Source organism: Aquarana catesbeiana, linkage group LG13 (genome assembly GCF_042186555.1).
Source record: "Aquarana catesbeiana isolate 2022-GZ linkage group LG13, ASM4218655v1, whole genome shotgun sequence".
Lineage (NCBI taxonomy): Eukaryota > Metazoa > Chordata > Amphibia > Anura > Ranidae > Aquarana > Aquarana catesbeiana.
This window is the reverse complement of record NC_133336.1, coordinates 197970547-197994122: the sequence shown is the minus strand read 5'-3', so window position 1 is coordinate 197994122 and position 23576 is coordinate 197970547. Positions and strand designations below refer to the sequence as shown.

Sequence of the window (23576 nt, the reverse complement as noted above, 5' to 3'; positions counted from 1 at the left end):
GTCAACATACTTTTACATTTCCTACTGGAGAAGAAAGAAATAAAAGCTGACACATACACAAGCCTTAACCAAGGCTCTGTCTTTATTGGAGAAATGTATTGCAGGACTGTAAAAACAGTGATGATATATCTGTACATGTGGTGTCTCACTCAATGCAACAATGGACCCTGCAATGCATAGTACAAGAATGGCGGCAAAAAAAAAAAAAAGAATCTTTGGGTTCTCTTAAAAAAAAAAAAAAATTATACAAATGACAACTACGTGGCTTCTTTCTGTAGGGCAAGCTTGTCATTAACAGAAACCTGGGAGCGGCCATTGCCATCTCCTTTTAGACATGTGAAAGCCAGGAAACTTGCATTTTGGGCAATAGCAGCCTCCAGATTTCTTTCATGAAAGGTTCCCTTTAACTTTTTTTGTGCCACTGACAAAAAACACCTCATACTATACAGAGGACAGGAAAACCTTACATAAAGAGGAACATAAAAAAAAAAAAACAAAACAAAAACACTAAAACAAAACCAACTTTGTCATTGGAGCAGGGCAGTGAAATCTTGACATTTGAAATTTTCTTTTTTTTTCTCTAGCGTTGCAGTGTTATAAATTGTAAAGGCTGTTTCCACTGTACTCCAATACAAATATTCAAAAGTTGTCCTAGCAAAGTCTTCATACCCATGGTCAAAGGATACTCTTGGATTAAAAGTGAATATGACTGACCTTAACCCTCCACCACAGTGCTAATTTTTTTTTAAATCAACAGCACAAGTCATTTGACCAGGGGTGCCCAAACATTAACATACAACTCTACCCTTCTTTGCCATGGGTCACACAGAATGCTTTCTGACCATGGCTTTATCTACAGCTACCATCCAGCAAAAGAGCGAAGACTCACTGCTTAGGTAGAGCAGATCTTTAAAAGGGCTAATACAAGGAATATGGAATAAGATGAACTATAGGTTTCATTTACAAAACGTATTTCACTGTCCTGCTTTACCCATATCAAGTCTGTCAAAAAAAAAGGTGCAATTTAGGTTTTAAAGCCCAACTCCAGCCACTTTTTATTTTTTTAATCTAAGGCCACAATATATGTCTCTTATCAAATATCAATTACCCCAGCCAACCAAAACAGGTGGCTCCCCTTTTAACTGTTCAGGCAGACATGGTAATGCCTGCACCCAATAGGACGCAGTCACTTCCACTGGTGATCATTTTTCACTCTGCTCAGTAGACTTAAATCCATCCACAGCTCAAATTTGGAATTTGCCAAAATTTGAGCCGTCTATAGGGACTTTTAGCCTCAGGTAGAATCAGAACGTTTATGGCCGTCTGTGTCCCAACCATGACATTTTTCCTCACTTCCTGTCCCAAAAACACCCATAAAGCACACAGGAAACGAGGAAATTTTTCCGAAAGGGACAAAGAAAGCATTAAAACATTCTAAGGCAGGGCATGATGTGATGTGACAGGTTGCAGGTAAGAAAATCACTTGATTCCCCAATCAACACAGTCCGTATTGATGGGGGAATCCCTCCTGCGGAGCTATTGTGTTCTCCCGGCAGGGGGCACAGCAGTATGAAGACACTCCAATGGGGTCACAAACTGCTAAAAAAACCCTGTAAGAACTCCGTTATTATTACAAAAAAAAAAAAAAAAAAAAAGATGGACCCCCCCACTCTATTCTCTGTCAATAGATGCAGAGAAAGCATTTGACAGGGTAGACTGGGGATTCTTGTTAGCTACAATAGAGGAAGTAGGGATGGACCCAAGAATGACTCAATGGATTAAAACATTAAATAAACAAACTGCTATATGTAAAAAGAAAAAAAAAAAAAAGAATTAACCACTCTAAGCAAAAAAAAAAAAAAACAAAAACTATGGCTGGACTTGAGCTTTAAAGGCAATTGGTCACATACTTGTTTGAGAGGCTTAGAGGCTCTTTTACATGGGCACCTTCCATTCCGATCAGCAGGGTATCTGTGAGCTGATATTCCATAGTAGAGATGAGCACCCAGTAAATCCATCAAATGCAAAGTCCTTATTGGCTACATATAAGTCACATCACAGGTGCGCTAACACGTTTCGGCTGTAGCAGCCTGTCTTATGTAGCCAAGACTTTACATTTAATGAATTTACTGGGTGCTGGCTCATCTCTATGGAATTTTTACTCGAGTGTGTGAATACTCTGCCTTGAGCACCGGTCTTCAGCCATGAGGGACTGAGCAGACAGTTGAGCTTGGGTATTTGTTTATCTCTCATCTGTGAGTTGATCCCCGCTGATCGTAGCAAGGCGGATGACAGGTCCGTTTCCAATCGGCTTCCATCCCGCTCTGCTCTATGGGCACCCGGGACTAAACGCACTTCACTGTTACTTTACACAGGGCTGCCACCGATGTGGTCACCCCAAACGGAAGAGGATGCAGCCTTTTTTTAGGGGACCGAATCAGATGTAGGCAGGTGTAAACAGACACCTGCATGTCTATAGGAATGCATGGACCTTCTGATCAGGTCCCTGTGAAAAAATGACAGGTGGACTTGATCGGATCACCCCGTGTGAAAGGGTCCTAAAAACTGAGCTACCTCTCTCTGCAACTCTCAGGCAGCTTCCATCTGAGACTTCTCACCTGAGCATTTGCTTGATGATAGTTTGTAAATGGGCACTTTTTTTTTTTTATCCCAACTTAGCACCAGACAAGACTCGAGCCCCTTTAACTCCACCAGCCTTGGAGTGTCACCATCCTTGACTTACAGAAGAAAAAAAAGAAATAAGTAAACTTTAAATTAAAGTAGCGTTCTGGCACTCAATGTTATCTTGACACGTGTTTGAAGTTTTGTTTAGTACTGTAATTAAGTCAGTGCTGGACACAAACGATCCGTCTGATAGAATAAACCACATGCCGTTTCGAACTTGGCGACTTTCGGCATGTTACCAAATTGCGCTCCCTCCCCCAAACAAAACCAAGCATAAAAATGACATACCACATTAAAACTCATGTTATTCAGTCCCTGAGGAGCAGCCGCGTGCGACTGTCCCTTGTCAGGATAAGAAGAGGGAAGGGGAACCAGTAGCCTCCACGTTCCAAGGATCGATTTCCAGAAAAAAAAAATAGTAATAATGAACGTTTCTCCGAGACAACAGACAGTTCTGAGCAGGAAAGTCTCCATCGTAAATCAAAAGGAAAAAAATAAATGAACACAGATGAGCCGTAGACTTGACCATCTCAGCGTAAGAGCGGCACGCGAGTCTGAGAGGATTCTATTGTACTGGTTTTGAAGAGATGAGCAATACCAGATTGCTCCAGTCAGCCTGAGTAGGCCCAGCGCCGGCTAGAAAGGGCGTAATGAGGTCTGGAGGTAAACTGAGAAAAAAAAGAAGATGAGGGGGGGCCAGAGGAGCGAGAGGAAGGGGGCAGAGGAGCGAGAGGAAGGGGGCAAAGGAGCGAGAGGAAGGGGGCAAAGGAGCGAGAGGAAGGGGGCAAAGGAGCGAGAGGAAGGGGGCAAAGGAGCGAGAGGAAGGGGGCAAAGGAGCGACAGTCTTACTGGCCTGGGCCAGATTTTGGGAAGGGGAGCCGGCTTCTGGGTGAGAGAGGAGCACTTGAATGGTGACTCAGTGTCTGTTGTTGGCTGCACGGCAGCTGAGCTGGGTGGGTCTCAATCCTCATTGGGCACCTGAAGAGCAGAATAGACCATAACCTGGTTACACTCTTGCCGCTTCCCTGCAGAAACAAAACAGTCCCTGTTTTACCTATCCATGGGGCAATACCGAGCACTGCGCTGGATGAGGGAGGACAGGGAGGGGGTGGGGGACAGATAAACCCCTGCGCTGCCTCTAGGATGGGTTCAGGTGTACTCACCTAAACAACCCTCCCACACAGGTACACACAAACACCCACTACTTCCCATGCTGCACTGGGAGTTGGACGGTCTGTATGGCCCATAGCATCCAGGTTGTTCTAAGACTTTCAACGTGCATAAATAATTGATAAATAAGGCCCCAAGTAGGTAAAACATATGTTAATCTCTCTATAATGCGTTTGGCAGGCAGCGGAGGGGTTTATCAGAGGACACCACACCTCGGGGGTTTTGCCACCTTCAAATGACACTTATAATTTGGTCCTGATGCATTAAGGCAAATAAAGTCACTTGTCTGACAACTTAATTTTTCAGAGACCTTGTAAGTTAACTTAAAACGATTGTAAAAGGATCAAATGTTTGTTTTTGTTTTTTTTAAAAGTGATTGTAAAGGCTCATTTTGTTTTTTAAATAACAAACATGTTATACTTACTTCCTGCATTCTATTCAAGACAGTGAAAAACCTCCTGTGATGCAGCAGCCCCCCAGAGCCCCCCCTTTTCCTTACCTGAACCCGGTCTTCCCAGCGACTGGGACGAGCAGACCAGCTCCAGCCGGTTTCTCGGGTCCTGATTGGATACATTGATAGAGCAGCCATTGGCTCCCGCTGCTATCAATCAAATCCAAATGACGCGAGAGCTGCCGCCCCCCCCCCCCCAGTCCTGCTGTCTGTCAATGGACGCCGCAGCAGGACATGGGAGCTCGCCCGCACGTGTGCCCCGAGGGGAGAGTGTCACTCAAGTAGAGGAGCAGCCAGGAGCGCCGCTGAGGTACCCCAGAAGAGGAGAATTGGGGCCACTCTGTGCAAAACCAACAGCACAGAGGAGGCAAGTATGACCTTTTTTTTTTTTTTTTTTTTTTAAACGAAAACACCTTTAGTCCCGTTTCTCACAGGGGCAACCCCGACTTACAGCACGACTTTGCAAGGCGATTTGGAGGCGACTCCAACGCAACTTTAAGTTGCCTCCAGGACAGGTGACTTTGGCCAATCACAGAATAATCAGCTCTGTGGGAGGGAGGGAGTTGCCTGGGTAAACGTGGGGAGTACCCGGGTAAATTATTTTCTTTTTCCTGTAAAGTCGCTTCAATATAGATGGAGATCTGACTTGGAGGAAACTTCCATTGAAATCTATGGGTACAGGTTGCCTAGAAGTCACCTTGAAGTAGTACAGGAACCTTTTACAGGACAGGACTTACAAGTCGGATCCCAAGTCACTGTACTGTGAACCGGCACTTGGATATCCTTTAATGCATTCTATACATAAAGATAAAAAAGCCTTCTGTGTGTAGCAGCCCCCCTCAACCCCCCCCCCAATACTTACCATCTCTATCAGCGATGTCCATGAGTCCCTCGGCCACCCGGGACTTTCCCTCCTTAATGGCTGAGACACAGCAGTGGTGCCATTGGCTCCCGCAGCTGTCAAATTCAGCCAATCAGGAGAGAGAGAGGGGAGGGAGCGGAACAGCAGCTCCATGTCTGCATGGAGACAGGGACTCGGCTCGTGTGCCCCTATAGCAAGCTGGGGCACTTGACAGGAGGGAGAGGCCAGGAGCAGTGAAGAGGGACCAGAGAAGAGGAGGATCGGGGCTGCTCTGTGCAAAACCACCTGCAACAGAGCAGGTAAGTATAACATGTTTATTTAACCACATCAGTACTGGGCACTTTCGCCCCCTTCCTTCCCAGGCCAATTTTCAGCTTTCAGCGCTCTCGCAATTTCAATGACAATTGCGCGGTCACGCTACACTGCACCCAAATGAAATTTTTATCATTTTGTTCGCACAAATAGAGCTTTCTTTTGGTGGTATTTATTTATGACTCCGTTTTTTATTTTTTTTGCGATAAAAGCGAAAAAAAGAGCAGAAATTTGGGAAAACACAATATTTTCTTTATTCTATTTTAAAAGAAATCCAATAAAATCGAATTTGGTCATGAATTAAAGCCAAAATGTATTCTGCTACATGTCTTTGGTAAAAAAAAAAATCCCGTTAAGTGTATAATAATTGGTTCGTGTGATCACGGACAGATGTACGCAAATGATCACAGACATGTGTGCGCAGATAATCATTGGGACATGTGATTTTACTGGGACATATGTGGGGGACAGGTGTTTTTACTATGTGGGGACATGTGTTTTGGGGATATTGTGTTCTACATTGTGTTACTATGCTGGTGATCAGTGTGTAAAAAGCTGTAAAAAAAAAAAAACAGCTCATACTCACTGATCACCAGCCGGCTGCAGCGATCCGCTCTACTCACCAACAACTAATGTGTGAGGAGAGGAGAGACGATTGCCTAGCAACCGACTCTGGTTTACATCACATGACGGCTGTGATTGGACAGGACCGTCATGTGATCAGGAAGACCAATCACAGAGCCCTCCTGCCGATCTGAGATGCGCCGTGTCCGGGTGACACGAGCGCATCGGGATCGCGCCGATGCGCAGGCCTGCGCGTGATCCCCTTCATTCTGAGGGACGTTCCTGAATGTCCACTCAGAAGGAGAGAGTGCCCACCTGGCTGTACATATGCAGTGGCCGGGTGGGAAGTGGAAAAAAAAAAGGGGAGGAGACTTTACAATCACTTTGTCAGCGCTATATTAGTACCTGTAACAAATAAATATTAGGAGATGGATGGCACTGAAACTTTCTTCTGCAAAGGTGCTCAGGAGGATAAAAGGCATATGCAGGCACCTCCTGTCACTTTTTAACAGTTCAGTTAAGAGACTTGACACTTACTCACACTTACTGCCTGTACATAAAAGGGATCAAAAGGTACAAGTGTCATTTCAAGTGTTAACTTTGTGATAATTTGATTTACCAAACAAAAAAAAAAAAAACCCCAAAAAAACACAACACCTGAGGCCCCTTCCATGGCAGTGAGGACACCTTCACAAAGCTTCTTCATGAAGGATCCTTTCACAATTGTATGGTATAGATGTGCAAAACCACCACATGCGATATTATGAGTCAAACACTCTAGGGTTGATTTACTAAAACTGGTGCAGCTCTGCATGGCAGCCAATCAGCTTCTAACGTCAGCTTGTTCAATTAAGCGTTGGCAATAAAACCTGGAAGCTGATTGGTTTCTAGGCAGAGCTTCACCAGATTTTACACTCTCAAGTTTTAGTAAAGTGTTGGAAAGTTTTTTGGACACCTGACCATTACAGCTCTATGAGCTTGAAGGACATCCAGTACCAAAACTATGGCCATCAATATGGGCGCTCTCCATTTGCATCTACAACATCCTCAATTTTTAATTGAGTGCATCTGGGGGGGATTTGTGCCAAAAATACAGTTTGTGAGGTCAGGTACTGATGTTGGATGAGAAGATTTGGGTCTCAATGTCAAAAGGTGTTCAGGACACTCAGGTTGTCTATACGCCATACTCAAGTCTTCATAGAGCTGGCTCTGTGCACAGAGGCCTACCACAGGCCTGGAGGTGCACAATTATATAAAATGTCCTTGTATGCTGTAGTAGTAGAAACACCGGAGTTTCCACATACGGTTTGCTGTGATGGTCAGGTGTCCACACAACTTTGGCCAAATACTGAAGATGTGAAGGGGGGGCCTTGAAGAAAGCAAACTTTAGTTGGTAAGCTGGAAGTCAAGGCAAGTTTTTTTTTTTTTTTCTTTCATCCGTAGAAATTCTATATCCTAATCAGAACGTCTGACCTTTTTACATTATACTGCTGTAGCCGGAATTCATCATAGAGCAGCCACCCAAATCTCTGCCCCCCGGCTCCGCAACAAAATTCTGCCATGATCGGTGCCACCATTACTCAAGAGTGTGCACAGAAACCCATCTCCACCCACAGAGAGCACAATACCGCCCCCTTGTGTCAAGTCTATAGAGTGACCTGAAGAGCAAGTCCCGGTCCGGTGTTATGCGAACGCATCTCGCTACCAACTACAGAAATCCTCCCCATCTTTAAAAATAGGAAGGTTTCCTGGCAGGGTTATGTGCTTTCAATTCATGAGAAGATTTCATGCAAGTTTCACTATTTTTTTTAAAGTGAAGGTCTTAAACCTTGTATTGGAAGGTTTGCCTGAACTCTGCTCTTTATTCTGTTGCCTTGAATTCCACTTTATCACTGTGGTAAGGTTTCATTCTTGGAATAATAGGGAAAAGCTGGTAGTTCAGAGGAGTGGCAATCCTCTAGAGCAGGGGTCTCCGGCCTGGGGGCTGGATGCGGCCCTTTGCTTGCCTTTACCTGGCCCCTGAGGCGCTACTCCTCCCAACTGACGCCAACGATGGGGCGCTACTCCTCCCAACTGACGCCAACGATGGGGCGCTACTCCTCCCAACTGACGCCAACGATGGGGCGCTACTCCTCCCAACTGACGCCAACGATGGGGCGCTACTCCTCCCAACTGACGCCAACGATGGGGCGCTACTCCTCCCAACTGACGCCAACGATGGGGCGCTACTCCTCCCAACTGACGCCAACGATGGGGCGCTACTCCTCCCAACTGACGCCAACGATGGGGCGCTACTCCTCCCAACTGACGCCAACGATGGGGCGCTACTCCTCCCAACTGACGCCAACGATGGGGCGCTACTCCTCCCAACTGACGCCAACGTCGGGGCGCTACTCCTCCCAACTGACGCCAACGTCGGGGCGCTACTCCTCCCAACTGACACCAACGTCGGGGCGCTACTCCTCCCAACTGACACCAACGTCGGGGCGCTACTCCTCCCAACTGACACCAACGTCGGGGCGCTACTCCTCCCAACTGACACCAACGTCGGGGCGCTACTCCTCCCAACTGACACCAACGTCGGGGCGCTACTCCTCCCAACTGACACCAACGTCGGGGCGCTACTCCTCCCAACTGACACCAACGTCGGGGCGCTACTCCTCCCAACTGACACCAACGATGGGGCGCTACTCCTCCCAACTGACACCAACGATGGGGCGCTACTCCTCCCAACTGACACCAACGATGGGGCGCTACTCCTCCCAACTGACACCAACGATGGGGCACTACTCCTCCAACTGACACCAACGATGGGGCACAAGTCCTCCAACAGACACCAATGATGGGGCACAACTCCTCCAACGGACACCATTGCTAGTAATGCCAGGGCATTTTCTGCTCCCACCAGCCACAGTCTGACCCCTGAAGGATAGTAAATTTGCCCTTTGCGCAAAAGGTTTGGAGACCCCTGCTCTAGAGTACCGCAGCCCCCCAACCCCCATGTTAATAGTACACCAGGCATACAGATATGGACCAGTATCCCCGCTGCTGGAGGTCCATGATTATGCATCCTAGCAAGTCCTGCATCATGGAAAAGGGGGCTCCAAGAGGCCTACCTACATTCCAAAGCATCAGTGCTCCCAGGAGGAAGCATGGAATGGTGCAGTGCTTTACCTCATAAGTGGGGACTGGACACCCGCCACGGAGTGCTCAGTAAATAAGCATTCCCAGGCTCCCTATCGGGTAACTGAAGCAATTAGAGAATGACAGTTTCAGAATCTCCCAAGATCCCCTTGTCATTCATACCTTAAAGCTTAATTACAGGACTTCAGCCACTTTGTAAAAAAGTAAAGGTACATTCCTGAGTTCAGTTCAAGGAGGTGCACGACATCTCAACTTATCTCTATTATTTATATCTGACAGGTTTATGGCTCTGCCGGAGATACACTCCAGTGCTACGAAAGGGGAAAAAGGCACACTCAGCAGCTTTACCCACTCCTCCTCCCCTCTGCTGCCCATTCACAGAAGCCTTTGTATTTTGTGAAAGTGTTCACATAACACAAAGGCTTCTGTGATTGGGCAAGAGGAGCGGAGGAGTGGGCATAGAAGCTGCAGAAACTCTATTGAAGATGCTAAGACCTGAAGGATCAGCCTGGGGCCTCTGGAAATACAGCATATAGCGGTCTTCCGGAATGAAGGCACATTATGAGTTAAGTCCAAGGAGGTGCATGACATCTTCTGAACTTAGCCCTATTTATATCTGACAGAAAGCCGTCTTGCAAAGTACTATAAACCTGTCAGATATAAATAGGAGATACGTTCAGATGTCATACACTCCCTTGGACCCAAGTCATAACGTGTCTTCATTCCGGAAGACAGCTATCGCCTGTATTTCCAGGAGTCCCACGCTTATCTTTCAGGTCTCAACATCTTCAACAGAGTTGCTGCAGCTGCTATGCCCACCCTTCCCTTCCTCCTGCCCAATCACAGAAGCCTTTGTATTATGTGAACGCAATCAAAAAATACAAAGGCTCCTGTGAAAGGGCAGGGGTAGACATAGCTGATCTGTGTGCCTTTCTGCTCTCACAGCCCAAAGTGTCTGAAGTGCATCTCTGGCAGAGCCATACAATCACAGAAGCCTTTGTATTATGTGAACTCAATCACAAAATACAAAGGCTTCTGTGAAAAGGCAACAGAGAGGATGGGTAGGCATAGTTGATCTGTGTGCCTTTCTGCTCTCACAGCCCTAAGTGTCTAAAGTGCATCTCCAGCAGAGCTATAAACCAGTCCGATATAATAGAGAGATAAGTTCAGGAGAGGTCATGCACCTCCTTGGACTTAACGCATAGTGTGCCTTCACTTTTTTTTTTTTTTTAAACAAAGGAACTGAAATCCTGGAATTCAGCTTTAATTATTGCAGTTTACCACAGATTAGGTATTTAGATGAAATGAGGCTCAGCACAGAACCCCTTCTGGAGCTTGACAACCCACATAAACAAAACCGTGAGTGAGATGGAAAGCCTGTATTCTTTTTAGATTAGCCATAGTGAACCGTTATGGGGTCCAAATGATCCCCTTTACCAATTCACAGAGCAGGTGAGCTACATATTCTCTCGCCACTCCTCCAACCCCCCGTCTTAGGCACCGGTGCCTTTCATGTTGGTGCTGTGATAGGCTGCCCTGTTTTCCCGAAAGAAACCCGTCCCTCAAAAAGTGAACGGTAACTGACCTCTAACCTTGTGTCAGCATAGTGGCAAGCTGCTAGAAAAGACCTTATACTTACAAGCGAGGCATTTGCGCATGTTGTGATGGTTGCCGCCCGCTGCTATGAAAGCCCACACTCCCATGCCTAGGGTGAGGATGTATATGGGGATCAAGCTGGCCTCGTACCTCGGGTTCAGGAATGTCTACATAAAGGTTTAATAAAGAGAAGGAAAAATTTTATAAAATTATTAAATCCTAATAGCAACTACTTTTGTGCACACAATTATATACAGCTTAATTATAAACCAGCAGTGTCTAGCTTTAAGGTATAGTCCACCTTTGGGCTCATGGGCCCATGCTTTACCCATAATTAGGCTTCCCCAACCCCACCCCTCTTACATAAACCACTGGGTTCTTCTAGATCTTGCTGATGTCTCTGCACTTGTAGTCCATTGTTTACTTCCTTCAGGTCCTTAACAGAAGGTACCTCTGTATTGGGCTGGGGGGTAAACAATACAGAGACCTGTGCAATGCACCCATGAAGCAGTGATTGCGCCTGCAATGCTCTGCAGGTTAAAATAAAAAAAATTAGCACATTTTTTTATTTTAATAACGAGGACCCTTCTTCTTGATGCCAGACCACCTTCTTGAAGACCAGGCTTTTTCCTGGCACTGTTTACACGTTTAAAACTATTTTTTGCTAGAAAATTACTTAGAACCCCCAAACATTTTTATATATAGATATCTATTTTTTTTTATTTTATTATTTATTCGTATTTTTTTGGGCAGACACCCTAGGAAATAAAAAAAAGGGCAATTGTTGCATTTTTTTTATGTCACACAGTATTTGCACAGCGGTTTTTTAAATACAATTTTTTTTTTTTAAAAATACACTTTAATGAATTTAACAAAAAAATAAAAAAACCCACACAATATATACCCCAATTTTTTTGTAAAATATGAAAGATGATATAATGCCGAGTAAATAGATGCCAGACATGTCACGCCTTAAAATTGAGCACGCTCCTGGAATGGCGCCAAACTACGGCATTTAAAAATCTCCATGGGGACGCTTTAATTTTTTTTTTTACAGGTTACCCGTTTAGAGGTCTAGCAGTAGAATTATCGCTCTCACTAACGTCTGCGGCGATACCTCACATGTTTACATATGCGGGTGCGACCTATGTATGCATTCACTCCTGCACACATATATAGATGCATGGGGCGCTTGAAATTTTTTTTTTTCCTTATTTGATTTTTACACTGTTGCTTTAAAACCGCAGAGGTGATCAAATGCCACCAAAAGAAAGCTCTATTTGTGGGGAAAAAAAATTATATCAATTTTATTTGGGTACATTGCACGACCGCGCAATTTTTAGCTAAAGTAACGCAGTGCCGTATCGCAAAAAATGGACTGGTCAGGAGGGGGTGGCGGCTGTAAACCTTCCAGGGCTGAAGTGGTTAAAAGCAAAAGATCAAAAAAAAAAAAAAAAGAAGTTGGATCGGAAGTACATTGCACCGGTCCTGAATCGCCATAGAGGCTATTAAAGATGATCTATTCTTTTATCGCCTCTGTGACCAGCCAGCCACACCCTTTGATTGTTTCTCAGGGCGCCGGTACGAAGGGTAAGCCCCCTCCCGCCGTGTCCCGGTAGTCTCCGCCCTTTACTGGAGCCGTGGGTAGCAGCAAAAAGGATCTGATCCTCCGGGATGGATGGGCAGGAAGTCGAGTGAGGGCAAGGTGGCCCCCACTCGCCTCTATGCCCTTGGAAGACCGGAGCGACGTCAAACGTCACTTCCGCCCTTAAAAGGGACAAATTAAAAAATAAATAAATAAATAAAAAAAAAAAAACCGTAAATGTGAGGTCTTTGTGATCCCAGATCTCACATTGAGAAAATTAAAGTAAAATAGGTAAAAAAAAAAAAATTTGAAGCACCCCGTCCCTCAAAGCTTGCGCGCAGAAGTGAACGTATACGCAAGTCGCGCCCACATACGTAAACTGTGTTCAAACCACACGTGAGGTATCGCTGCAAACGTTATAGCGAGAGCAATAATTCTAGCCCATCGTTCCACGAGCTCTCTCTCTCTCTCTCTATATATATATATATATATATATATATATATATATATATATATATATATATATATATATATATATATATATATATATATATATATATATATATATATATATATATATATACACATACATACACACACACACACACACACACACACCTCTCTCTATATATCTCCCTCTATATCTACAGCTCTCTATATATATAGCTCTAGCGCTCTCTCTCTCTCTTTATATATATATATATATCCATATTTTTGGGGGTTCCAAGTAATTTCCTAGCAAAAAATACTGATTTTAACTTGTAAACAAGAAGTGTCTAAAATTGGCTCGGTCCTTATGTGGTTAACCCCTTGATCTAGCCCGCTGCAATCACTTGCAGCGTGGCCCATGTTCAGCAAGTGTGGGGTTTTCACATCCCTGAACCTCTCATGAATTTTATTCAACTTTGACATGCACTCACCACGCCGGAAGTGATCAGGTGACAGAGGACCACGCCCACAATGTGCAATGGTTTCCGCTTTTCACAGGCGGCAAAGAATATGATCCCCCAGAAGGTGTGCAGGAAAACAATCGCCATGGTCAGGAATGCTGCAACAGAAGAAAAGAAATCAATCGCAGCACGAATCCATCTAATATAACACACAGCTATACACAAGATGTGATGTAGAAGAGAAGTCTGTTAAAGTGAATGTAAACCCCCAACAATCATCTTCTCTTATTTTCCACACTGAGAATGCATTAAAGTAAAAAAACCTTCAGCCTTTAGAACCACTTTAAGAAATAAAATATAAGATAAGCCACGCTATCCCAGCAAGGCACCCGAGAAAGTGCGGCTCCCGCAACACTACCTGCTCCTGCCATGCCAAAGCAAACACTAAAACTGAGATTAATGGGGGGACTCTTAGGACTGTTTCCTTTGTGGGTGGAGCTTTGCTCTCCGGTCTTATCGTGAATACCTATCTGGGAAAACCCAAGTACATGAGCTCCTAAATGTGACCTTACCAACATGCCCGGTCTGCCATACCTGAAGTTAAGAAGTAATACTGGGAATCGCCATGAACCCCCACAATTCCAGGGCCCACCGCATCCGCCAAGATGTTGATTACTGAAAAAACTCCGCTGATGATCCCGAAAGAGAAGCCGGACACTGCAAGAAAAACAAGATTTGTCTATTATCTGTTCTGTACTGATATTTTTCTTTAGATCAGGGGTCTCCAAACTTTCTAAAACAGGGAGCCAGCTTACGGTCCTTCAGACTTTAGGGGGGCTGGACTGTGGCCATTGGGACTACAAAAAGGTCCAGGCGTCAGTGGGGAGGCGGAACGGCGCCCCCGGGGGGCCAGCGTCAGTGGGGAGGCGGAACGGCGCCCCCGGGGGGCAGGCGTCAGTGGGGAGGCGGAACGGCGCCCCCGGGGGGCAGGCGTCAGTGGGGAGGCGGAACGGCGCCCCCGGGGGGCAGGCGTCAGTGGGGAGGCGGAACGGCGCCCCCGGGGGGAAGGCGTCAGTGGGGAGGCGGAACGGCGCCCCCGGGGGGAAGGCGTCAGTGGGGAGGCGGAACGGCGCCCCCGGGGGGAAGGCGTCAGTGGGGAGGCGGAACGGCGCCCCCGGGGGGAAGGCGTCAGTGGGGAGGCGGAACGGCGCCCCCGGGGGGCAGGCGTCAGTGGGGAGGCGGAACGGCGCCCCCGGGGGGCAGGCGTCAGTGGGGAGGCGGAACGGCGCCCCCGGGGGGCAGGCGTCAGTGGGGAGGCGGAACGGCGCCCCCGGGGGGCAGGCGTCAGTGGGGAGGCGGAACGGCGCCCCCGGGGGGCAGGCGTCAGTGGGGAGGCGGAACGGCGCCCCCGGGGGGCAGGCGTCAGTGGGGAGGCGGAACGGCGCCCCCGGGGGGCAGGCGTCAGTGGGGAGGCGGAACGGCGCCCCCGGGGGGCAGGCGTCAGTGGGGAGGCGGAATGGCGCCCCCGGGGGGCAGGCGTCAGTGGGGAGGCGGAATGGCGCCCCGGGGCTGGCGTCAGTGGGGAGGCGGAATGGCGCCCCGGGGCTGGCGTCAGTGGGGAGGCGGAATGGCGAGGGCTACATAAAAGAAAGCATTTGAATAATGTATGCTACTCACCATAGGCCATCTGCTGAATAGATATTGGAGATCTTCCATCTTCACTGATCTGAGCCAGACCCTCAATGGCTTTCCTATAATAGGACAGAAGTTTAATCGCCAGTCTAATGACCTCTCTTGTGACTTTACTGATCCATGCAATAAAGGATAACTCTACTTTTACATTCTTTATATAGGATCTAGAGATACACAGCTACTTTACAAATATAACCCATGCAGGACCTTCTTGCTTTCAGACGCTTCTGATCTCCACCAATTACATAAGTGCACTGGATCATTTAAATCTGAACTCCGGCCTTCCTTTCAGCCTTGCAATGTTGTATAGGACACTCTCCTCTACTAAAACAGGTTCCTCAGATTTCACTCCGCATCATACGTGGGAATTACCTAGGGTGTTAATGTACGCAAATGCAGCCTGTCTAGGAACGCCCACTTTCCCCAGACTGACACCCACCCATCAAGGCATTTTGATATTTGGATAACCCCTCCAGCTCAGACATGTGATCCCCTGTGTCAGCCAGTGGTGAGTACAGGAAAGAGGAGAGCGCGACCGACAACAACTGGCAATGCCTGGAAGTGGTGACGTCACCCATTGGCTTCAATGGCCCATCGGTTGCCAGCACTCTCTCCTCTCCCCTGCAGCAGGAACTGGCTAACACAGGAGCGCTAGATTCATGTGACCGGATCCTGACTTACATGTACCAGGTGAATAATCAAAAAGGTGTTCATGTTCAGTATGACAGTCAGACAAAAATTTTATTTTTAGGAAGATATCAGCCTCCATGGTTCCCCTATGATAGGATTCCTCTAAAGCACAATAAAAGCTTCTTTTGTTTGAGCACCAGAGTTGGCAATCTCATACACATCATCATTTATTGGTTGACCGCGGCACTGAGCGTCATGTGGGTGTGAGGTTTATCCCTATCAATGTCAGCTTTGTCTTTGTTCAGGGTTGTTGCTTTCTCTATGGAATTCCAAATGGCCAAAAAAAGCTGCATGATGCACAGCATACGTATATTTACTGTAAAGTAGAAGCGGCTTTAGAAAGAACTGCAACCTACAACTGAGGAGCAACTGCCGAATGTTTCCGAACTCTGAACCCCCCCCATTCTACACTAAGAACCCCTGCGCCTCACCTCCCATCCTGTGCTGTGGTCCCCCACTCCTCACCTCCCTTTCCATCCTGTGGTCCCCAGCTCCTCGCCTCCCATCCCGTGCTGTGGTCCCCTGAGCCTCACCTCCCATCCCGTGCCGTGGTCCCCTGAGCCTCACCTCCCATCCCGTGCCGTGGTCCCCAGCTCCTCACCTTCCAATCCGTGCTGTGGTTACGAGCTCCTCACCTTCCAATCCGTGCTGTGGTCACGAGCTCCTCACCTTCCATCCCGTGCTGTGGTCCCCAGCTCCTCACCCTCCATCCCGTGCTCTGGTCCCCAGCTCCTCACCCTCCATCCCGTGCTGTGGTCCCCAGCTCCTCACTCTCCATTTCGTGCTGTGGTCCCCAGCTCCTCACCCTCCATCCCGTGCTCTGGTCCCCAGCTCCTCACCCTCCATCCCGTGCTGTGGTCCCCAGCTCCTCACCCTCCATCCCGTGCTGTGGTCCCCAGCTCCTCACCCTCCATCCCGTGCTGTGGTCCCCAGCTCCTCACCCTTCATCCCGTGCTGTGGTCCCCAGCTCCTCACCCTCCATCCCGTGCTGTGGTCCCCAGCTCCTCACCCTTCATCCCGTGCTGTGGTCCCCTGAGCCTCACCTCCCATCCCGTGCCGTGGTCCCCTGAGCCTCACCTCCCATCCCGTGCCGTGGTCCCCAGCTCCTCACCTTCCAATCCGTGCTGTGGTTACGAGCTCCTCACCTTCCAATCCGTGCTGTGGTCACGAGCTCCTCACCTTCCATCCCGTGCTGTGGTCCCCAGCTCCTCACCCTCCATCCCGTGCTCTGGTCCCCAGCTCCTCACCCTCCATCCCGTGCTGTGGTCCCCAGCTCCTCACTCTCCATCCCGTGCTGTGGTCCCCAGCTCCTCACCCTCCATCCCGTGCTCTGGTCCCCAGCTCCTCACCCTCCATCCCGTGCTGTGGTCCCCAGCTCCTCACTCTCCATCCCGTGCTGTGGTCCCCAGCTCCTCACCCTCCATCCCGTGCTCTGGTCCCCAGCTCCTCACCCTCCATCCCGTGCTGTGGTCCCCAGCTCCTCACCCTCCATCCCGTGCTGTGGTCCCCAGCTCCTCACCCTCCATCCCGTGCTGTGGTCCCCAGCTCCTCACCCTCCATCCCGTGCTGTGGTCCCCAGCTCCTCACCCTTCATCCCGTGCTGTGGTCACCAGCTTCTCACCTTTCATCCCGTGCTGTGGTCACCAGCTCCTCAACCCCCCCGAAAAAAAAAAAAAAAAACACACACACACACTCCTTCCTTATAATGAAGTCCTTCTGAAATCACTACACAGAGCCCAGCTGATATGTTTACTTCCTTTTTCCCCCTAATATGCTATGCAGGAACGTATAAACCTTAAACAATGCTGTGCCCTCCCCTCCTCCACTTTACTACATCATGGTGTTTGGCACAGCAGCAAAACAGAGACAGGAAGTGTCCGATGTATCTTTCTGGTCAGGGCTGACTCAGCCGTGTGACACAGAAAAGTGGCCAAACACAAGAAAAACACAAATCCTGGTACATGTGATATAGTGTACAAGTATAGAACTGGGCTGATGGTATGAAGAGTAAAGCAATTGCGGCACAATCATCAACTTAAAGCGGTATTAAACCCAAAACCAAAAATATCATATATTACAGATTACCAATAATTAGATGTGGAGGCTGCATTTGTTTTCTTTTTTTTTTTTAGGCAATTTTCCCCCTCTGTTTTCACCTGATCTGGCCAGTATTACACCACAAGTATTAAAGCGCCCCCACTCTGGGTGAAGGAGCAACGGAGACAGCTTTGGTAGGCAGCATTGTCATTTGGGGGGGGGGGGGGAGTGTTCAATGTACTAGCAGATTTAGATACACTAACAAATTGAAGCCAAACTCCAGCTCACGCTACATATACACACACCCCTACATATGAAGGGGAAACGTGGAAACTCACTTGAGCAGTCTGTAGTAGGCGTATCTGAAGGCCTCCTGAAGCAAAACAGAGATGGCGGCTCCAAATATAAGCAATCCATACTGCAGGCTGGAGTCATTCTTATTGCTGACCTGGACCGATATGAACCAGATCAGAGAGGACAGGAGGACTGACACCAACCAGAAGAAAGATCTGCAGGAGAAGAACAAAGGACAGGTCACATACTGAGCTCAGACTGCACAATGATTGTACTATATGGGGGGTCACCGACAGAAAAACCTACTTAGCACCCCCATACACGAGTTACTGAACACAATCAGAATGAGTCTTTACCTCCTGTACACAGTGTACAGACTCGGTAACTGTTTGTCCTGGGTACCCCCAAAATACTCTGAGCATTGATCTAAACACCCCACAATACTCTACTTACCCTCAGCACCCCTCTATATGACTGGGGGGACTGTATATATTCAACATGGCTCTGGGGGCAATAATATATATATACACACACACACAGTGTATCTCACAAAAGTGAGTACACCCCTCACATTTTTGTAAATATTTTATTATATCTTTTCATGTGACAACACTGAAGAAATGACACTTTGCTACAATGTAAAGTAGTGAGTGTACAGCTTGTATAACAGTGTAAATTTGCTGTCCCCTCACAACAAACAGCCATTAATGTCTAAACAGTTGGCAACAAAAGTGAGCACACCCCTAATTGAAAATGTCCAAATTGGGCCAATTAGCCATTTTCCCTCCCGGGTGTCATGTGACTCCTTGGTGTTACAAGGTCTCAGGTGTGAATGGGGAACAGGTGTGTTAAATTTAGTGTTATCGCTCTCACTCTCTCATACTGGTCACTGGAAGTTCAACATGGCACCTCATGGCAAAGAACTCTCTGAGGATCTGAAAAAAATGAATTGTTGCTCTACATAAAGATGGCCTAGGCTATAAGAAGATTGCCAAGACCCTGAAACTGAGCTGCAGCACGGTGGCCAAGACCATACAAGGGCTTAACAGGACAGATTCCTCTCAGAACAGGCCTTGCCATTGTCGACCAAAGAAGTTGAGTGCACGTGCTCAACGTCATATCCAGAGGTTGTCTTTGGGAAATAGACGTATGAGGGCTGCCAGCATTGCTGCAGAGGTTGAAGGGGTGGGGGGTCAGCCTGTCAGTGCTCAGACCATACGCCGCACCCTGCATCAAATTGGTCTGCATGGCTGTCATCCCAGAAGGAAGCCAAAACAGTCTGCAGAAGACAAGCAGACTAAGGACGTGGATTACTGGAACCATGTCCTGTGGTCTGACGACACCAAGATAAATTTATTTGATTCAGATGGTGTCAAGCGTGTGTGGCGGCAACCAGGTGAGGAGTACAAAGACAAGTGTGTCTTGACTACAGTCAAGCATGGTGGTGGGAGTGTCATGGTCTGGGGCTGCATGAGTGCTGCCGGCACTGGGGAGCTACAGTTCATTGAGTGAACCATGAATGCCAACATGTACTGTGACATACTGAAGCAGAGCATGATCCCCTCCCTTCAGAGACTGGGCCGCAGGGCAGTATTCCAACATGATAACGACCCCAAACACACCTCCAAGACGACCACTAATTTGCTAAGGAGGCTGAGGGTAAAGGTGATGGACTGGCCAAGCATGTCTCCAGACCTAAACCCTATAGAGCACCTGTGGGACATCCTTAAACGGAAGGTGGAGGTTGGCTAGGTCTCCAACATCCACCAGCTCTGTGATGTCCCCATGGAGGAGTGGAAGAGGACTCCAGTGGCAACTTGTGAAGCTCTGGTGAAGTGAATGCCCAAGAGGGTTAAGGCAGTGCTGGAAAATAATGGTGACCACACAAAATAGACACTTTGGAGCCCAATTTGGAGATTTTCACTTAGGGGTGTACTCACTTTTGTTGCCAGCGGTTTAGACATTAATGGCTGTGTGTTGAGTTATTTTGAGGGGACAGCAAATTTACACTGTTATACAAGCTGTACACTCACTACTTTACATTGTAGCAAAGTGTCATTTCTTCAGTGTTGTCACATGAAAAGATATAATAAAATATTTACAAAAATGTGAGGGGTGTACTCACTTTTCTGTGTGTGTGTGTGTGTGTGTGTGTATATATATATATATATATATATTAAATATATATTGGGGTGTAGATTCATGTCAGGTATGTATGGTGCCCCTAGTCCGGTAAAGAGGTGTTGGGTGTGTTTTGCGGTATATAGTCATGTTAAAACATATACACATACACATATATAAATCTACATCCATATCTAGGAGGTCCTGGGAGGAGCGTAGGGGACGATTAGGGCGATATCTGCAGATGAGGTTGGTGATGTAGATGGGGGCGATGTTGTGAATGGCCTTGTATGTTATGGTTAGCATTTTGAATTTTATACGGTGGGGTAGGGAAGCCAGTGAAGGGATTGGCAGAGAGGGGCAGCAGTCACGGATTGGTTAGCGAGGTGTATTAGTCTAGCAGCAGAATTCATAATAGACAGAAGGGGGGAGGAGCCTGTGTAAGGGTAGGCCATTAAGGAGAGAGTTGCAGTAGTCGAGGAGGGAAATAATCAAGGAGTGAATAAGTTGCTTTGTGGTGTCATTAGTCAGGAAGGGTTGAATTCTGAAGATGTTGCGGAGGTTAAGGTGGCAGGATTTATCCAGTGATTGGATGTGGGGGCTGAAGGAGAGATCAGAGTCAAGGATTACACCCAGGACCCTGGCATGTGTGGAGGGACCAATGGTTGTGCTGTTGATCTTAATGGTAAAGTCATGGGGGGGACCGGGAAGGAGGAAATAAGCTCAGTTTTAGAAAGACTGAGTTTGAGGAAGTGGTGTGACATCCCTATCGATATGTCATTCAGTAATTTTGAGATCCGTGAGGAGATCGAGGGGGTGAGTTGAGGAGTGGAGAGATAGATCTGGGTGTCGTCGGCATAGAGGTGGTATTGGAAGCCATGGGAGGTTATCAACTGGCCCAGGGAAGAGGTGTAGAGCAAGAATAAGAAGGGCCCAAGGACGGAGCATTGGGGTACCCCAACAGAGAGAGGAAGAGGAGCGGAGGAGATGGAGTTGTAAGTGACACTGAAAGTGTGCTGAGATAGGTAGGAGGAGAACCAGGATAAAGCAGAATCACAGAGGCCAAGGGAGTGTAGTTTGCTGAAGAGGAGCAGGTGGTCAACTGTTTCGAAGGCAGCTGAGAGCTCTAAGAGTACGAAGTAATGGCCATTGGTGTTAGCAGGTCATTGGTGAGTTTTAGTAGGGCAGTTTCAGTGGAATGTTGTGGACAGAAGCCGGACTGTAGGGGGGGGGGGGGGGTTTGAGAAGGTTGTTGCCCGTGAGGTAGCGACTCATTCAGACGTGGACAAAGGCACTCGATGAGCTTGGAGGCAAACGGGAGCAGGGAGATGGGTCTTAAGTTATTCAAACAGGTGGGGTCTAGTGAGGGTTTTCTTTATTTTTTGTAAGTATGGGGGTAACCAGTGCATGTTTGAGCGGGGGAAGGAAAGGTGTTCCGGAGGAGAGGGAGAGGTTGAAGATGTGGACAACTGGCCTGTTAGTGAGCCCTGAGGACAGGGTTGATGACCACTTGATTAGTGGGGAGTTTTGGATAGAGCGGGAAGGTGGTCGCAGTAATTGTGAGGGGACAGGTGGGCCACGGAGGAGTTTATCAATTTAATCGGTGGTAACTGGGCAGGAAGAGGAGAGTATTGAGTGTGGTGTTGGACCCGATGTGTTGGAGAGGAATTTGAATGCTGGATATCTCCTTGCGATTGGTATTGATTTTGCTTTTTGAATGGATGGCCATCTGTTGAGCGGTAAGCAAGTTGGTAGGGGGGGGGGGGGCAGTGGGGGGGTTGAAGTAAGGAATTAAGGGTAGAAAAGAGTTGACGAGGTTTGGATGAGAGGGTTTTGATATAGTTTTAACATGACTATATACACCCCAATACACACCCAACACCCCTCTACCGGACTAGGGGGGGCTCCATACATACCCACCATGACTCTATACACCCCAATATATATTCAGTACCCCTCTACATGATTGGGGGGGCCCCATATATATCCAACGTGACTTTATACACCCAGCCTGACTCTATACACTCCAATATACTGGACATCCAGTAACCTTTATATAACTGGGGACCCCCATGTATGTACTTGGGGGGTATAGAGTTGTGTGTGTGTGTGTGTGTATATATATATATACACACATACATATATACATAGTCCCCTGATAGGACCCCCATATATACCCCAATTTAACAGTTGTCCTCATATACACTCAGCCCCGATACCCCAGGAACTCCCAACACAGAGCGCCCCCATATGACAGGAGCCCCCCAATATACACACCTCACCCACATAACACGGTCCCCCCTCCCCCACCAATACACCCCAACCTCTCATACAACAGTCACCTCCATATATACTCTCTCCCTATTAGTCAGGTACCCCAACATATCCCCCCCCTCCCCAACCAATACACCCCAACCTCTCATACATGCACATATATATATATACATACCCCTCCCCCACATGATAGGACCCCAACATATCCCCACCCCCAATCTCTCATACAACAGTCACCCCCATATATATATATATATATATATATATATATATATATATATATATATATATATATATATATCTACCCCTCCCCCACATATACTCTCTCTCTATTAATCAGTTACCCCTCCCCCACATGATACCCAGCCCCCAATACACCAGTCACCCATATATATATATATATATATATATATATATATATATATATACCCCTCCCCCACATGATAGGACCCCAACATATCCCCCCCAATACACCCCAACCTCTCATACAACAGTCACTCCCATATATATATATATATATATATATATATATATATATATATATATATATATCCCCCTCCCCATTCATCAGTTACCCCTCCCCCACATGATGGGACCCCAACATATCCCCCCCCCTCCCCTCCCTTTATATATAACAACCCCCTGAGACAGTACCCGGCCACCAGGATGATGACCCGGAGGGGGTCCCGGGCGATAGTGAGGATGAAGAGGGACAACGCCGGTCCGAAGGCCACGAAGGTGCAGCCGAAGAACACGGCCGCCCCCATCTCCCGGACACCGGACACTTCCGCCTTCCGCTACGGCGGCCGGGGGGAGGGAGGGACTGAGCGGCCACGCACGACTCCGCCCACCGACGCACGCCGGGAGATCACGTGCGCTCTTTGGTATGGCTGTGTGTGTGTGTGTGTTGCGTGACCTCTGCTGGCGAAGGGAGGAAGCGCCAGTCCCTGCTTAACAAGCCGAGGCCACTAGAGGCTCCATGGAGCTCAGCAAGTGGCTGATGGAGGGAGCACTACAAGGCCCAGCATGTCAGAGTCCATCATAGACTTCCTGTAATCCTTATACTTACACTGCATTTTTTTACGACACATCACTACGTCGCTTTAACCACTTAAGGACCGAGCCTCTTTCTGAGATTTGTTGTTTACAAGTTAAAAACATTCTTATTTGCTAGAAAATGACTTAGAACCCCCAAACATTATACATTTT

At 47.7% G+C, this 23576-nt stretch overlaps 1 protein-coding gene across 2 annotated transcripts; it reads right to left on the bottom strand.

The window, feature by feature from the left end:
* Nucleotides 1-1080: 1080 nt before the first annotated feature.
* APH1A (aph-1 homolog A, gamma-secretase subunit) lies at nucleotides 1081-23208 on the bottom strand. Of its 2 annotated transcripts, none has more exons than XM_073610387.1 (7): nucleotides 23022-23208; nucleotides 18017-18187; nucleotides 14937-15010; nucleotides 13854-13976; nucleotides 13290-13417; nucleotides 10828-10951; nucleotides 1081-3710 (listed from the first exon to the last, which is right to left on the bottom strand). In XM_073610387.1, exons 1-7 carry the CDS (start codon nucleotides 23132-23134, stop codon nucleotides 3646-3648), a joined length of 798 nt encoding a protein of 265 aa, XP_073466488.1. In that variant the 5' UTR covers nucleotides 23135-23208; the 3' UTR covers nucleotides 1081-3645. The 2 variants fall into 2 exon arrangements, with proteins under 2 accessions (XP_073466488.1, XP_073466489.1); XM_073610388.1 differs by having other exon boundaries at nucleotides 1081-3663; nucleotides 23022-23207.
* Nucleotides 23209-23576: the final 368 nt, after the last annotated feature.